This window comes from Mya arenaria, chromosome 9 (genome assembly GCF_026914265.1).
Source record: "Mya arenaria isolate MELC-2E11 chromosome 9, ASM2691426v1".
Lineage (NCBI taxonomy): Eukaryota > Metazoa > Mollusca > Bivalvia > Myida > Myidae > Mya > Mya arenaria.
In genome coordinates, this window is record NC_069130.1 from 15629656 (window position 1) to 15647153 (window position 17498).

The window sequence follows — 17498 nt, forward strand, 5'->3', positions numbered from 1 at the left end:
TGTCTGTAAATCGTGTATTTGGTGATTTTTATAGATTATTTTTTTCGAGTACTCGAGTAGTTATTTGGTACTCGAGTACTCGGACGTTCAATCGAGTACTCGAGTACTCGGGTACTCGTTGCCATCCCTAATTTAAAAGAACAATGTCTACGGATGGCGATCAACAACAAAAAGAGCATAGCAGCTGTCACCGTTCGTGTTGGACGTTTGTAGTCTTTTTCGTATTAAATCGCTCAACTTGTACTTAAAGATACAAATGTTGCAACGAATATTTGTGTGATGCTTGCTAAATATTGAACCTCAAAACAATATTATTGTAGCGTAACCGCATATCGCACGATTACCACTCTTTGTTATAAATTGGCCCTTTGTCTGGCGGTGTTTTTCAAAGGTTAATTTTATATTTCAGACTTACTTATTCCATACAGATATTTTATTAGCGACAATAATAATTATGAATCATGTTAAACATTATTTATTAACCGGGAGTTGTTTTCATAAAGAGTATTAGGAAAAAAAGAGCCCTTCAAAATTTCGCAAAGAGGAATGAACCCGTTTTACACATAATTGAATAATGAACTCGTCCGCCCGGGGAGTATATAAGCGCGTCGTCCAGCTGAAAGTTTCATTATGTGTTTGACCGCCGTCGAGGTAACATCAAGCACTAAACGGAAATCGTCTTTTGAAGGCAAATAATTAGAATCCTGACCTTCAGGCTGTTTAGTATTGAACACAGAGCATTGCAATCAGTGGGATAAAAAGACACCAGAACCTTGACATCTATAGAATAATCTGGCGTTCCAGTTCAAGTAGCAAGATACATAGAGCATTGCAATCTAGTCTAGTTAACGGAACTGGTGGCTAGAATCTCTAGTAAGCCTCATACCTGGCATCTGCGTTGGCCACAGGGCATTGCGATCTGTGCGCAGACAAAGGTTCAGGTATTTAGCATCGCCAATAAACAAGCTCCCGTAAGAGAAATCCATTCATCACTAAAGTGATTGAACTTTATATAAACCAATGCATAATCGTTGAACCCTTATTATTTGGTTGATTATGTTTTAACTTACCAATCATTTCCGAATCATTTGTTTCAATCATAAGGCAAAGTAGCCTAAGGAAAATTTATATAAAAGCGATCCATATAAGCTCTACGGCGCCGATTGAACATACAGCCGGCACGTTACATCTTTTTTAATCAGTTTTAGTTTTGGTTCTTCAAACGACTTTTGCACTGTTGACGGCCCTAAACCTAAATGAATGCGTCATGCAATATCTTTGGTTTTTGCAGATATGTGTACAATGAGATAACGGCTTTTTTATTGTATTTGTTTTATTTAATTCAACAAAACTACGAATGATTACCGATTAACAGTGTTAATATTTGAAGCATACAAAAACCAACAATAGGTTAAGTTGAAATGTATAACCAATTTTTTTTTCAAAATTCGTTTTTTGATGACAGGCACATCCTATATATATATATATATATATATATATATATATATATATATATATATATATATATATATATATATATATATATATAAATATATATATATATATACAACTTTAGCTCTGGCTGTTTAACCTCATATAAATAACCATCGGCGAATACCCCCGATCCACAATGAAAATTAATGAGGCAGTTTCATTGGTTCCTCGAAGTACCAGATGCTTTACGATTAAAAAAAAAATATTCTACCGATTGCCGGAAAGGAACCGGGACCGTCTTCGCAGTACAGTAATATAATGCAGTAGTCAAGATGGAGTGTCACGGAGGATTCTGTCACTGTTAAAATATTGAAAATTATTTGAGTGTAAAATGCGAATTCATTTGAAGAAAAGTTGTATCTCCTGTCTCATGCATATTCAGTAAAACGAGATTTTGTCAGCAAATTGTCCCACGCCATGTATGACGTGTAACGGGAGAAAGTGCAGTGGTTGCCGACGATGATAAAATACAGCTAGAGAATGTTTCAAGTTTAAATCTATAAAATCTTAAAATAACTGAGCTGTTTGTTTAAACACTGGCGCGTAATAATACAATGAAAAAAATCAGGAACAAGCCCAGGAGAAAATTAAAAAAATAAGGAGCTCAAGGCAAGGGTCCGAACGACTATGAACCATAGACACAAACATATTAACAACTCATACACTGATATAAACACCGAAAACTAATAATACTGCATAAACAAATACAAACACCACAAAATATGTAAGATAAGTCAAGATTCGCCAATAAATTCTTGAAACTCTTGAATTAAATTGCGTCACAAAACGCAACTAAATCCTGAAAATTACTTTATTACCTGAAAACAGTAAGCCTAAATTTAAAGTGACACTCTTATTCAAAATCAATACATAAACATTGATAACAAACATCAGTTTTGACTGATAAACCTTTAATTGCTCACTCAATATGCATTTATGAAAAAATATTAATTATTGATAACAAAATTGTATACGTGTATTAAATAGCAGAACACACACACTTATTAAATGGTTGGTGAATGCTAAAAGATTAACTGTGGTCTTCTTTAGTCTCATGCGATAGAGGTACCGAGTTTTATGCTCATTTCTTTCAAATTAAACTCGGTATCCTTCATATGAACTGTTGTTTTTGACATGTATTCAACTTTTTGGAATATCAAACAAAATTATTAATTGTGGTTAATCTTATATGGGAATAAGAGTCCACCTTTAAACTTGCACAGGTAACGCGATATGTAAATTAGGAAGAAAACGTTGACATGATAAAAAGGTAAACAGTTTGTTTTACAAGGCACAGATTGCGTTCTACGATAGACTTTATTCGGACAATTAAATACAATTAAGCTTATGATTTGTTTCCCACTAAGAGCAAATATGAAATGAAAAACTACTCAATTGATTTCAAATCTTTTATATTTTACAATACAAGTTTATAAGTCGTCAAATGTTTAACTATCATTATTTCTTTAAGAGAAATGAATTTATTCAATAGGTAAAGAATTCAGATCTGTTTTAAATCATGAACCAGACAATAATAATTTTAATAATTTATCAAGTATGTCACTCAATCCCCCGAAAAAGAAAATGCATTAGGCGTCAATGGCTAATTATAATATACCATATTACTTAATTATGTGCTACTCCATAAAGGCGCCTTACAGTATAAAATGAAAAATGATATTCGTCCATGGGCGTCTAGGATTGCAGATTTGTTAGTTGATGTCATTGAAGTTATTCCTTCAATTGCAATTTGTTTTCAATGATTTATTGTATTATACTGTCAATTAAATTTCTTGTTTCATCAAAACGTTCTTCAAGAAAATAAATTTATGCACTTTACTTTTCATTTGAAAGCGATTGTCCCTTATTGATCGCGTGGTATCACTGACAAGTTTTGTTTGCAGAAAATTGAATATTATAGATATCTGGTGAGCTTGCATTGTAATGAATAGAACACTCAAAAGAGTCCAAAGTTCACTCCATTTCAATTTATCAGCATAAGAGTATTTCAGATCTAGTTTTGATAATATGCACTTCGAAATATACTTCCTTGTTTGTCGCTCAAGATATTTCTCTTTCTGTTGAACTTGTCCATTTATAAAATGCTGCATTTTTGTCAGCTAAACTTCAACTTTGTATCTTCCGCTTCGAGTTTCTCAGCCATAACGCCCACAATGTTTTTGTGAAATCATCATAATGTAAATTGTACCAAATTTTTAAACATTCTATAGCATCATTTTATATGAATAATCCAATAATTCGCTTTGTTCGTGACAAAACTCCAGACATACAACAGAGATATCAACATATACATTGTTCTGTTAATATGGATCTGTATTACCGCCTTTGAACGCTCAGCGAAATGTGGACATCAGTGTTTGGTTCAAATAATTTATATTACCTTAGATTAGTCTTGACATAAGTCAGCAGTTTAAGCATAATGAATATATAAGCTTGAACGATGATACACATGCAAAACATTTGTAAGTAAAATGTATTAAATATTCATTTATATACTGGTGAAAGGGACTCGTTCTAGATCTTTAAGATTAGACCTCTTAAATAATAGTTTCGTTTGAAGCGTGATCAAAACGCCGGTCTCAATAATAAAGCATTATTTAATGTTCAGAGGAGAGTCAATGATTATTTAGAATTTGGTCAGAAAATTTACTGTTTTGCCGAAAAGCTTTAATAAATCAGTTGAAAATTATTTCTTGTTATGACTGGTTTGACAAAAATGAGTATCCGTCAGTTGTTTTTTTCGGTTTCGCGTATTAAGGTAAATAGTACCTCTCAAGTTTAAAATAAAGATGTTTGCTAACACTCACTCCGTGAACGAAACACTTTAAGACATTTGATATCTTTTAAGAGCTCGCAATAGCCTTTCAAGATATCATGTTTAACAGTACCCAATAGATAAACGCTTCACAATGTAAATTTACATTTAAATTTCATAGATATCGAGAGGATGAATATTACACACCTACCCGTATAAGAAAATGAAGGATATTGCACTGAGTTTGATTTTGAGCAAAGAAAAAGGGTGTATTCAATACACAATTAAACGGAAAAAAGATGAGTGAAACGAGAATAAATGAAATAATTGTTGCGGCGATAGATTTTGGAACGACATTTTCTGGTTACGCCTACTCTTATAGGAAGGAGTACTTACGAGATCCACTTCAGGTTCGTACTTTCGCTTTCCATATGCATATATACTATTTGTGCGAAGCTTATATATAAAGCATGCTCTAAATATTTTTTTCGAAATACTTGAGTCTGTTTTTAGAATCCATTATATTGAAATACTCCTAATCATCACTCTTAATGGTTAAATTGGATAAAAACGGGTTTTCACTACCTAATTACGGTAGGGCTGTAATGAATGAACTTTAACAGCAAGAGGTAAAGATATCTCCTTTTCTATTTAAAATGATTCTATATATAGGAAATCGTTTGAACATAATGAAGGAGATGACATGCCTTTTTATAACAAACCTATTTTTTTAGTTATTATTTCTACTGTACCAAAAAACACATTTTTTGTTTATTTTAATTATTATTTCCTCTGAAATGTGCAATGTTTTCTGCACTCAAATACCAAAAGTATACCATTTCGTTTCTCCAAAACTAGGTAACATTTTGAACGACGGGTGCAGTTCACATTCAGAACTCCTCGGCCATTGTTATCTAAAACAACCTCGGATGTATGCCTGTACATCAGTAGAAACAGTTCGTAAAATATCGAATTATATCATTAATTATATGAAATAGTTTGGCTTATATTTGTTGATCTAAGTTTAAATTGATTGCCAGTGAAGTGTTTTATTGCACACATAATTAAGATTCCCAAGAGATAAGTCAATAACTTTAACTGCAAATTAAATTACTACGCGATCTACTTGCATCGGACTTAAAGGGGCAACAGGACTATATAAACCTCCAGGTGGCGCTGGGGCAAGCTTTTGTATAATTTTATGCACGTTTTACATCAGGGACCCTTATTCCAAATTTATGCAATGCTTACAAAAAGTTGAGACATGAAACTTTGCAGGCATGTAGCATGAAGGTTAAACAAATTAAAAATCCTTAATTTGATTTTAAAACATTACTAGAAACATGACTTTGAGAAAAAAATCCAACTGTCAGATTGAAAATTTGAATTTTCCGGGGGAGTTGCTTTTTGGTGTTCTGGGGGTTATGAAATCTCTGTTGTAAACATTACCACGTGCTGGTGTTTATATCCCTAGCAGCTTGCTTGTAGCAGACGGCATGCCTTACTATCAAATACTGTAGTAACAAAAGTGAACAAACCTTGAAAAGTTTTTATTCCACCTGATTTTCCAAAAATTATTGATAAATATCATCAGCTTCATATGCTTCATTTTAGTCTAATTGTTTTCTATGATATTAACACTTTTTCTTTTGAAGCGTTACGTAATTAACAAGTCTGGTGAATCATCCCCAGGTTGAAATATGTAACTTTGTTTTCATATTTGTCGTTTTAAAAAAATAATATTTATGAGCCTCGTTGCTTAAATGTTAGTTGCTCCTTCGCTTTTCTATCAAAAGCTTTGTCATCATTACAAATGTTTATATCCTAGCCAGGTAAAGTGAATATCTCCTATTGTTCTTCAGTCATTCATCATTACAAATGTTTATATCCTAGCCAGGTAAAGTGAATATCTCCTATTGTTCTTCAGTCATGTATATCTTTGTCCTGATTATTTTGTTCCATATTTTGAGTCTTCTTATTCTGCCCAAAGTTATTATTTTAATGGAAGGCAGTACCTAGTTCCATGTCATGCAAATGTTCATGTATAACTGTGTTTGAGTTCTCTCCTTTTTGACTCAAAATGTGCGTTTGATTTCCAGTTATCAATACACAAACCAGATTCCAGCCAGTGACATTTAATTACCAATTAAAGGTGTCAACACTATCTGAATTGTTTCCTTCCTGAACTCGTTTACAATAAGGTTAATATGTACTAGGGTTGTGGATGCATTCAATAAAGCATTATTATTGTTTGTTGACGTAATAATTAGTTTTGGATTCCAGACTGAGAATAAACCTTGCTACTTTGGACTGGAATGAGAATGTTGATTCTAAACACTTGAGAGGGATGTCCCATATAGAAAAAAGATCTAGTCGAGCTTACAAAATGCCAGTTAGGAACAGGAAAGCAATCATTTCAAAGAAAACATCTGGAAAAGTTGGCTTGGTCATCTTTATTTCATATAGAAGATTGTAGTGTGGAGAAATACATCGTCTGCTCTGATCAGCCCTGTTTGTTTACATTCCTCTTGTGTATACTAAAGATAGAACACTGAGTTTAACAGACAGGTACATAGCTGAGGGAATTTACAATAAGTCACTCCCCATTTACTCGCTGCCGAGGCAGCGAATGTTGCCCCTTTAAACATACCGATTTCTGAGTATGTAAATATTTATGCAAAAAGGTGGAGAAACAAGCTCAGTAGCAAAATGTTTGAACATAAACCCGGTTTAGTGGCACTGGGTAAACGCCAGAGACATAAAACACACAATCACAAACAAAAAACATAGAAGAACAGTACAAAACTCAGGAAACAGCAAGTGCATACATACTATATATAAAAAGATAGGTATATTTATCAAAAATTGTTAGGTACCGCCTTGGAAGGTCCGTAAAATGTAAATTTACTGGGGGGGGGGGGCGGTTAAACCAGTTAATGTGCACAAACCTCACTCTTATCCCAACAATCATTAATAAAGATAAAACGCAAAAGGTAAATCTTATCAAAGTATGCATTAACTTGAGGAAACTTATCAATAAAACAAATAATAATAAACGTATAGGTAAACCCCAAGTACTTCTATGATTAGAGATCCCAACTCTGTCTGCAGACGGAGGGAAACAATTCAGAGCACCTAATGCAAAAACTTTTCAAAGATACGATGCGGTCATCGTTAGAAACTATAAACATCCCACACAGTCTGCCTTATAAAATAAAAGATTTAAAACTGTGTGTTCATAAAGTTTCATAATAAAAATCATCATTATACTAAAACTGGGAACAAATAAGGAAAACATTATTAAAAATAAAAGCCTGTCCAAATACATCAGGTTCTTTTTGATAAAAATGACTGAGGAGTTCCAAATGGTGTAGTTCAAAGTTCAATTAAATAACTTCGTTGTTGAATTTTCCTCCTTTCGATTAAATGGATACAAATGCTCTTAAAAACTAATCAGTTGTGTCAGCTCAATGAAACTTTCAACAAATCATCTTTCTATGAATATTTTTATAAGCCTTCAATAATAACGAATGTCGTTTAGGCCGCTGGGAAGCAATGCATTTTATATTGTTACTGAATTGCTTAAAAACGAGGAAAAGTGATTTATGGCGTAAAGCCTAAATTACAAACTACTACTTTTACAGCTGCAATACTTAATCATGTCGTTTTTTAAATATCTGTAGATCACCTGCGGCATTATCTATTTTTGTCAAAACTGCTTTTTAACTTCTTTAATCAAACTTATATCCAATTTCTAGTTTAGAAGTTGTCTATTTTACGTTACTATTTATCTGTTGAAACAATACAACCATGAAATGCAACAAGTATGTTACTTGCATTACATACAGGACTCATAGTATTTTTGTGCCAATTAACCGTTGTACTTGATGACATATTACAATGCTTTTGTATTTCTAAGTATCATATTTTTAGTAATTTTAATTTACTTCGAGCCTTTTTATTCCGTTAAGATGTGTGTAATCTCAATCAAATATTTCTTGAAAAGCGTTATTAAAGTATAGTTATTGTATATAGGTTTCATTCCGCATCTAAAATGTCGTGGATACATGGTTCCTTAAAATAAACATAATAACTTATCTTTACAATGGTAAAAGGGCTATTTAAGCCTTTTAGTAATCTCCTAATTCATATTTTGATAATTGCAGTTTTTTTATTGGTCGTATTTTGTTGTTATGTAAATGTGCATTGATTAATCGGCAGTTTACTCTGCATCCCCTTTTCTTTGATCCCTGTCTTAATTGTTAATTAGGTAATTAACTCAAATATGTAAATATTCACATATACTTATTTGTGGAATGTGGCTAGTAACTTATAATATGGGATTAAACATGGCATAACACATTTGATAAACTGAAACAACAGATATAATAACATATTTGAAAACTTTGTTTTTGCCAATTTCGATAAATTGATAAACTTGTAAGCATGTAATTGTAGTATTTCTAAGAATATCAGGTCCCAAACATTTAAAAAGTCTCTTAAGGTCAACGCTTTTGGTCAAATATATTTAATGAATTTTAAAATATTTCATTCAAGGAAATGTAAAAAATGACAGTGTAAAAGTAATCCGTTCCGTCGAAAACATCGTTTAAAGGGCAAAGAGAAAACTTTATTTTAGATTTAGGTACAGTTTGTTGTCCCCATCTACCAATTATGATATGGAAGTTGTGATTACTTGTACGAAAATGTATAAGATTTAAGCTTCGACAGTTTTGCAATATATTGAAATACTCTTCAATTTCTTTATCATATATAATTAACGAATATATTTTAGATGAGCTATTGATCTGTTCGAATCAGGTTTAATAGAATTCGTCCACAAGAGTGGATTTTACAATTGAAGAAATGTTCCGCGTATTCATTATAGTTTGGTTAAGCCTAACATATGAATATAACCTGTTTGATCAAGTATTGATTTAATACCTGTGTGCCAAGAGGTATTTATTCGCTGTTCAATGTATTTTTAATCAATAGGCTAACCTATAAAGTTTGCACTGATAACATTATCAATTCGCTGATTATTTGGCACCCTGCCACTACCCACAGGGAAATAGACATAATATCAATATCATGACTTTACAAGTCGGACATGTCTTTAAAGGGACTGGATCATGGTTTCTAAAATGCACTTTGTACAAACACAAAAGGTAATGGTTGCAAATCATATAAGTATTCAAACTAAGTTACTGGCAGCTGGAACTCTTCAGAAAATGGTGATATTTTCTCCTGAAGACCAGATTTTTGCATTCAGTTTCTTACGGGATTCAGAGATTCGTTGTAGCATAATTGGTTGTTTGGCATTATCACGTAATGTTATCACTGTTTTCTAAAAAAGGTCGAAATTCCCATTTCTTTGGTATAAGACCTTGTGGCCTACAGGTAGCAGACTTGTTTTTTTTTTTCATATTTCTACCTAACTGGTGCGGGTTCGCACCCTTCTACGACCGTTTTTTAAACTTTGTGTTTTCTTCTGCAATTTTCGTATGAAAGAGTAAAATAATGATACTAGAATAAGTGTTTTCAGATGCATAACCGGACAAACTTTTGGTAAGAAAAATGAGCGAGCTACTTTTAGCCGTTTTCAGTTGAATCAGAATGAATGGGTTTAAATTAAACTAATAATTGTAGTATTACAAGTCGTATTATCACATACGCTGTGCAAATAGAAAATGGACCTACGTTATCTACATACAGATATATTCAAATCGCTGGGATGGCCAGATTCTTCCGCAAGCCCCTACTGTGCTACTGTTCAACAGTGAAAAGACGGAATCTTACTTCGGATTTGAGGTTTGTTCGAAAAATATTGATTGTATTCCGGATTACTATTGTTATCTTTACTTTTAATTTTATTGGCAACCAAAGAGGATATTAACAATGGTCGGGGACTAGTCATATAGCAACAGTTAAAAGAATAATAGTTTGACAGTCCAGGTGTTGGAATCTTTCACCAACGTAGGCCGATAAGTATATTAGCTTTCGGACAGTGATCTACATCGAAATATGTCGTACATTGCTGATATGTATTCACTTAAAGGCGGAAGAGAAATACGATGGACTAATAAAAAGAAAAGAACATAAAGACTGGCGATATTTTCGGTTCAAAATGGATCTTCACAGAGAGAAAGTATGTTGTTACTTATATGTGTTTTGAAAATTGAATAATGCATACCGTTATTTAGTTACAGTAAGTGGTTTTTTACTTGTGTACTTTTATAGTTGGTATAAGCATAACATCCATGTAGTACCACTTTTAAAACTTACATAACTATTTAACTGTCTATTTTCTAAACAATTATCTGTTTGAAACGTAAAAATAATTTTCTTTGATGTCTAATTAACCACTTTTTAGAAACTCACACGGAAAATGACTATAAAAGATGCACAAGGGAGAAATATGCCTGCGGTGGAAGTTTTTGCCGCTGCCATTAGACATTTGAAGAATCATTTTATGGAGCAGGCTAAGCTGAGGGTAAAAATCCAGGAGAATGAAGTTCGTTGGGTGATCACCGTCCCTGCTATCTGGAGTGATGATGCCAAAGAATTCATGGTTGTGGCGGCAGAAATGGTTTGTCGTCATACTTCGTTTAAAATGCAACCATATAATTCGTCGATACGAGGCTTTTTCATGGTTATTTAAACCATCATAACTTGCATATACGCCTAAGGTCATAATTAAAATTCCAAGTAAAATGTTTTTTTTTTTTTTTTTTTTAATTTCAGCCTTATTTTGGCATTAAGAACATGAACGTCACACCGAAAATTTGACATCCTGCTGTGACAACACGGCATTTGTTTTCATTTGGACTGTATCATAATACTATCGTTAATGCATTTGATTATGAAAATATGGTTTTGATAGAAAATATGGGCCTCCTTCAGTATCATTAAGTTGGGTCTGTGTGACATAATGTTTGAATATAAGTATTGAAAAACATTGAAGTGTCAGATACAAATACAAATATTTGCTTTTCTAAAGCTGGAATAAAAGAAGATAAATTATCACTTGCAAGGGGTTAAATTCAAAGCTAGTTGTGGTTTGTCCAGGGATAACGTCCTCACCCTGCTTCACAAACACCTTGAAAATGTCTTCACATATGTAGGATCCGTCTCTTCTTTGCATACGATGTACAACCGGATGTAATTTGCTGTCAAAATCTACCGCTGTACTTATTCCTAAAATGAGACAAACGCTATGTACTGGTTCTTACTGTCGACGGTGATTTGTATCGGAAATCTCAAATATTCGAGGTCAAAGATCTATGATTATGATACAGAAAATGGAATGAATAAAATACTTCATATACATGCATATTCGAAACTACTTTCTCATATATGGAGTATGGTGATGTATTAAAGCAATTGCAATTATTTCAATAATACTTTAAATCTCTTACTGTACTGACTTTGTTTAAGTTAGGATTTTGTTAAAAACATGATATGTGTCTTTATGCATTTTTCATAGATAATACAAATGTGTTTTTAAATAATAGTCTAATCTGGATCAAATAAAAAGTTAACTTGCCATAAGCGTATCTTGGTTTCCGGGTTGATATGATTTTGGGGTTAAATCCATATGATACAGCTCCTGGAAAAAAAAACAGAAATAGGGGATATAAAAAGATATTTATTGATATCTTAACACAACTATTTCATACTTCAATTATCGTAGTTGTTTAAGAGAGAGAGAGAGAGAGAGAGAGAGAGAGAGAGAGAGAGAGAGGGGGGGAAAGAGAGAAAGAGAGAGAGAGAGCGCTCGCTCGCGCGCTCGCTCGCGAGAGAGAGAGAGAGAGAGGAGTTGGAGAGAGAGTAAGAGGGGGTGGAGAGAGAGAGGGGGTGGAGAGAGAGAGAGAGAGAGAGAGGGGGGGGGGAGAGAGAGCGAGAGAGCGAGCGAGAGAGAGAGAGAGTTTCAAATAATAAGGATCTTACAAAGATAGCAGGGATTTAAACACATCGGATCTTTTAAGAAATGCACATTTGAATTGCTTGTTACCTTGCACAATAACTAAACCTTCATGCTCAGGAACAATCAGCTTTATTTCGGGGTGTTTTTAAGACTTTCCATGACTTCTTCCTTTACTACTTTCGACTCTGAAAATCCACCCGCCATTACCACAGCATTCAAACTTGCCAACTCGGTTTTTCTCAGCAGAATTCGAAGATGTGCTACTATTTTTGAAACTGAATTTTCAAAGGCAGACAACAAGAAGGAATTGTGAATCCGAATTTTATCCTCTTTAAGCTCAGCTTTCCCATGAAATGTTCGCTAGCCAGAGCGCTTTTCAACTGAGCAGACTTTTTTGCTTTCTTCATTGCATGTGGTAGTCTAAATGTAATAACGCCTTCAGCCTTGAAGTTCTTATGCCTTTTTCCAACAATTGTTTTCTTTTTTATTTCAATTTCGGCATCCAGTTCACGTTTGGAGTCAGCGATTTTAATATTTGTCTTTAGGTCTGTCATAAAATCCGTCCCAAAGAGGCCTTCGAATATACGTAAAAAACCATCATCGACAAGGGTGCCTCCCCATTCACCGCCTGAAGGTTCAATCAGTGCCTGCAGAGTGCCGTCTCTTTGCACTTCATGTGCGGTAATGTCAACAGTTCCACCTAGCGATACAATTTTTAAATTTGACTTTGCAAAGTCGTCAATTGGTGATTTAAAGTTATAAAACGATACTAATTAGTGGCATTATAAAGGCTTTTTTCGATTCTCTACATGTTTCTGTACAACGTTCGTGACTTGCCTCATATGTACCGCTAACGACGACCCTGACAAAACAAGAGATTTTTGTCCCCACCCCCGACCGCAATATTGGCAAGCATATTTGGATAATTTAATGAAATTTGCATGGACCAACATGACAGATGACTAGCATTAACATTTGATGCCTTTGTCGCAGTTTTAAGATTATGACTATTCAAAGGGTGAGGATGGACGTTACAGTTTTTTTTATCATGTTCAGATGATAACTGATATTTGCAGATAAACATGTATCCTCTTAGAAGAAGGAAATAAGTAAATATGACGTAATTTTTATGACCAACATGAGTTGCGACCTTGACCTTTGACTCTATGACCTCAAAATCGAGTCACCCAGGCCTAAATGACAAGTTTGAGGACCATAGGCACAGGCATTGTCGAGTTATCACACATACAAGTTTTTTGCTTTCAATGTCACATTGACCTTGACATTCGACAATATGACCCATGAAATCAATATGGGTCATCTTTGGTCAAGCCCAACCTGCAATTCAAGTTTGAGCGACATGGGTGCAGGCCTTGTCAAGTTATCACTTGGACAACCTTTTCGCATTCAAGGTTACTATGACCTTGACCTTTGACCCGATAACCCCTTAAATCAAAAGAGGTCATCTACTCGTCAGGTCCAGCCTCCATAAAATATTTGATGACCATAGGTCCAGGCTTTGTTGAGTTATCACTCGGATAAAATTTGTCAACCTTTTTGCTTTAAAGGTCACTGTGACCTTGATCTTTGAACAAATGACCCCAAAAATAAAATAAATAGGGGATATCAACTGACTAGGGCAAACTTTCGTGGACACTGTGACCTTGACCTGATGACCCCTGAAAACAATAGAGGTCATTGATTGATCTGGTCCAACATTCAAGTCAATGTTTAGGGCAAAGGCATTGTCTTGTATCACTCGAAAAACCTTTTAGCATCCAATGTCACTGTGACCTTGACCTTTGACCAAATAACACCTTTAATCAATAGGGGTGATCTACTGGTCAGGTCCAGCTTCAATATCCAGTTTGATGAGAATAAGTACAGGAATTGTTGAGTTTTCACTCGGACAAGCTTTGACAACCCTTTCAGGTTAAATGTCACCGTGATATTTACCTTTTTCTCGATGACCCCTAATATCATAAAGGGTTATCTACTGGTCAGACCCTACATTCATGTTGAGATTGATGACAAAGTTCAGGAATTAAGGAGTTATCACTCGTACAAGCTTTGGTCTACTGACGGACAGACAGACGGACCGACTGACGGACCGACCGACCGACCGACTGACCGATTGACTGACCGACCGACTGACTAACATGTACACAGCAATATAACCCCTCTTTTTCGAAGGGAGCATTAGGCATCCGACAAAACCGGTACGTTAAGTATTTGTAAAACAGACGGCGTAAATACACTAGTGTTACGTATTTTTGACTTTGTTAAAAACTTTTTTCATAAATCAAAATACAATGTAATTCAATGCGAAACTCACCTCCAAGATCGAGAACGAGAAACTTAAATCCCGGCGGAAATGGTTGAATTGTTGCATCTTTGCCCTGTTCTCTAAGGTTTGCAAGTCTTATTTGTTTGCAGTAAATAGCCGCAGCTTCCGGCTCGTATGCAAGTGTTAATTTATCTTTTCTTGTTCCAGCCTTATTAAGACAAATGTATAAATATAATATGTATGTGTCTAACTCGTAAACTATTATACGTACATTTTAAAATAGATATTTACATATTTGTATTCATATATATATTAAGTGCCAAATTATCATATTTGCAATACATATGTGTATAACGGACCCCAGATTTTAATTCAGATTAGGACCAACAAGCAATCATGTCATTTTGTCCAATACATGAGATTCGGAGAAGGGGACTCATACACGAGTTTAATTAGGGCCCTACGCGTTATAGAAAAAAAAAACGATAAAGTTATGAGAAGTTCGTGTATCTACGATTTATATTATGGCATTTCATAGTATTTATGATCACATACCAATTTAGCCGCTTCTATCATGACTTGTTTAGCAGCATCGTTCCAGATTGCAGGGACGGTAATCACCCATCGAACTTCATGCTTCTCGAGCTCAACCCTTTCTTGAGCCTGTTCCATAAAATGGTTTTTCAAATGTCTCATGGCAGCGGCAAAAACTGTGTTCGCAGGCATCGTTTTACCTTGTGCATCTGCTATAACCATTGTTCGAGTGAGTTTCGAAAAACGTATATAGTTAGACGCAAAATAAAATTATGTCTGGTTATTAAACGATAAATGTGTATCAAGAACGCAAATGGTGAATATGGTACAAAAGGAATGTTCATATTATATTTACAATAAAATAATGAATCTTAAATGTATTACAATATAAATAAATAACAATTAAATGTCACCAAAAATAACGTCATGCAAACATTAATGTCTAAAACACATATACAAGTCGACATACCTTCTTTCTATGAAGATCCATTTTGAACCTTCGGAAATAATGCCAATTTTTTATGCTCGTCTTCTTCTATAAGTTCAGCGTATTTATTTTCTGCCTTTAAATGAATAAATATATGCAATGTAACAACACCTTGCCTCTCCAACTAGATTATATCATAGTGACGGTAAATAACAATCATCTTTGATCGTATTTTTAAAAAAAAAAAAATACAACATCAGAAGGCAAGAATGCGCTCTAAATTATTCGAACAAACCTCAAATCCAAAGTAAGATTCCGTCTCATCACTGTTAAACAATACTACGGTTGGTGCCTGCAGAAGTGTCTCGCCTTCCCAACGATTTGCGTAGATCTGTTTGCACAATTAAGTATTCTATATTTGACAGCTATAAATAATGTACTGGTATAAACCACGGGTAATATGTTTTATGATTGTAGTATATACTTATTATTTTTTATTCGACTGCATAAAACTTAAGAGGCCTGGTTGAAGAAATGTCTTTCTTAATAATCCATGATATTGTTCTCCGGTTTATAGGCCTTGATTCACATCCGGGTGCCATATTTTCTACGTACTGTTAATTGGCTATTTGCCAGTTAGGACTGAATTCAAAGGAAAAGGGGCTGAACAAGTGTTAAATATCTTTATGAAGAATTTACTAAGTTCGCTAAATGTATCATGATTAGAAATTGATATTGAAGACGGTACATGTTCGTCAGTTTTCATGTATACAGACGATGTATTTCTTCTTGCAAAGTTAAAACATTATATACAAACTATGCTTAAATGTTTATGTAAATAGTATATATGTTGATAAATATGACCGAAAAATAGGCTATACATTTTGATACAAGATTCATGTCAAGATCTTAAGGTGTTTATTAATGTAATGACCAAGTTTTGGAGTATTCTAAAAAACATAATTATTTTGGTGTGTTAATAAATGAATCTATTAATTATAATGCAATAGTAGAGCATAATGTTTTGGGTCTTCTAATTGCGAAATCTAAAAATAAAAACAAGATTCCAAGCAATGTGTAGATAAACCTTGTAAAACGCTTTAAGTTACACAAAGTGTACCGCAGTTCAAGCAATGCAATTGCAATACGAAATGCATCCCGTCCAAACGCTTGTAACGTTATGTCAGAATAATTGAAGATTAATAACACAATTAATTGAAAGACGATTTGTGGAAAAAAGCTGATAACAATGTTGAAAAGTTTTGTTTTCTCCTACAACATTATATAAAATGGTTTAATTATTTGATAGATTCAAGATCATAGAGCATACAGGTCATAAAATACATGCATAAAAAAACCTAAAACATGAAAATAAAATAGTACACATACTTCAACTGCATGTCCTCTTAAATAAGGTTCATTGATAACAGCGATCAATAAAAGTAATTAAAACTTTTTTTCTGCAACCGGTTACACCCTTAACATAGTGAACTTCAGGAATGTTTAAGTAAATTTGAATTCAAAATCTGACTTATTGAAAAAAGCTGTTTAAAATACGGGAAGCGAATCTACGAACAATCTTGGATTTGTTCACATACAGATTATGCCTACGGAAAGCAAAACTACGAACCTTCAGTGGATCTTGTAAGTACTCCTCCCTCCAAGAGTAAGCGTAACCGGAAAACGTCGTTCCAAAATCTATCGCCGCAACAACTATTTCTTTTATATTCGTATCACTCATCTTTTTTCAGTTAATTTTATATTGAATTTATACGTAATCTTTGCAAAATCAGTGCAATAACCTTCCGTTTCGCATGCAGGTAGTTTATATTATACTTCCTCCTCTACTTCATAGAATTAAATTGTAAATTTATAAATATTTGCCTGTACCTATAGGTACTATTATGGCTTATCACTATTTAATTGTATATTGAACGGTTATTGCGTGCTGTATAAAGATATACACTATCTGAATCATATTTTTAAGAGATTAAATACCGGCAACATTTTTTTCAACTTGTTAAGATTGAACTATTTTACTTACTTTAATATA

At 33.8% G+C, this 17498-nt stretch overlaps 2 protein-coding genes across 3 annotated transcripts; one reads left to right on the forward strand and one right to left on the reverse strand.

Moving 5' to 3' along the window:
* Window positions 1-4514: 4514 nt before the first annotated feature.
* Window positions 4515-10971, forward strand: LOC128245380 (heat shock 70 kDa protein 12B-like). The gene is made up of 4 exons (XM_052963525.1): window positions 4515-4680; window positions 9986-10081; window positions 10329-10418; window positions 10644-10971. Exons 1-4 carry the CDS (start codon window positions 4570-4572, stop codon window positions 10929-10931), a joined length of 585 nt encoding a protein of 194 aa, XP_052819485.1. The 5' UTR covers window positions 4515-4569; the 3' UTR covers window positions 10932-10971.
* Window positions 10972-11827: 856 nt separating this feature from the next.
* LOC128245379 (heat shock 70 kDa protein 12B-like) lies at window positions 11828-17247 on the reverse strand. Of its 2 annotated transcripts, XR_008263131.1 has the most exons (7): window positions 17076-17247; window positions 15741-15836; window positions 15488-15581; window positions 15040-15230; window positions 14533-14692; window positions 12285-12897; window positions 11828-11879 (listed from the first exon to the last, which is right to left on the reverse strand). XR_008263131.1 is itself a non-coding variant. In XM_052963524.1 (6 exons), exons 4-6 carry the CDS (start codon window positions 15208-15210, stop codon window positions 12461-12463), a joined length of 768 nt encoding a protein of 255 aa, XP_052819484.1. In that variant the 5' UTR covers window positions 15211-15230; window positions 15488-15581; window positions 15741-15836; window positions 17076-17247; the 3' UTR covers window positions 12260-12460. The 2 variants fall into 2 exon arrangements, 1 of the variants encoding a protein (XP_052819484.1); XM_052963524.1 differs by lacking the exon at window positions 11828-11879 and having other exon boundaries at window positions 12260-12897.
* Between the last annotated feature and the right edge of the window lie 251 nt (window positions 17248-17498).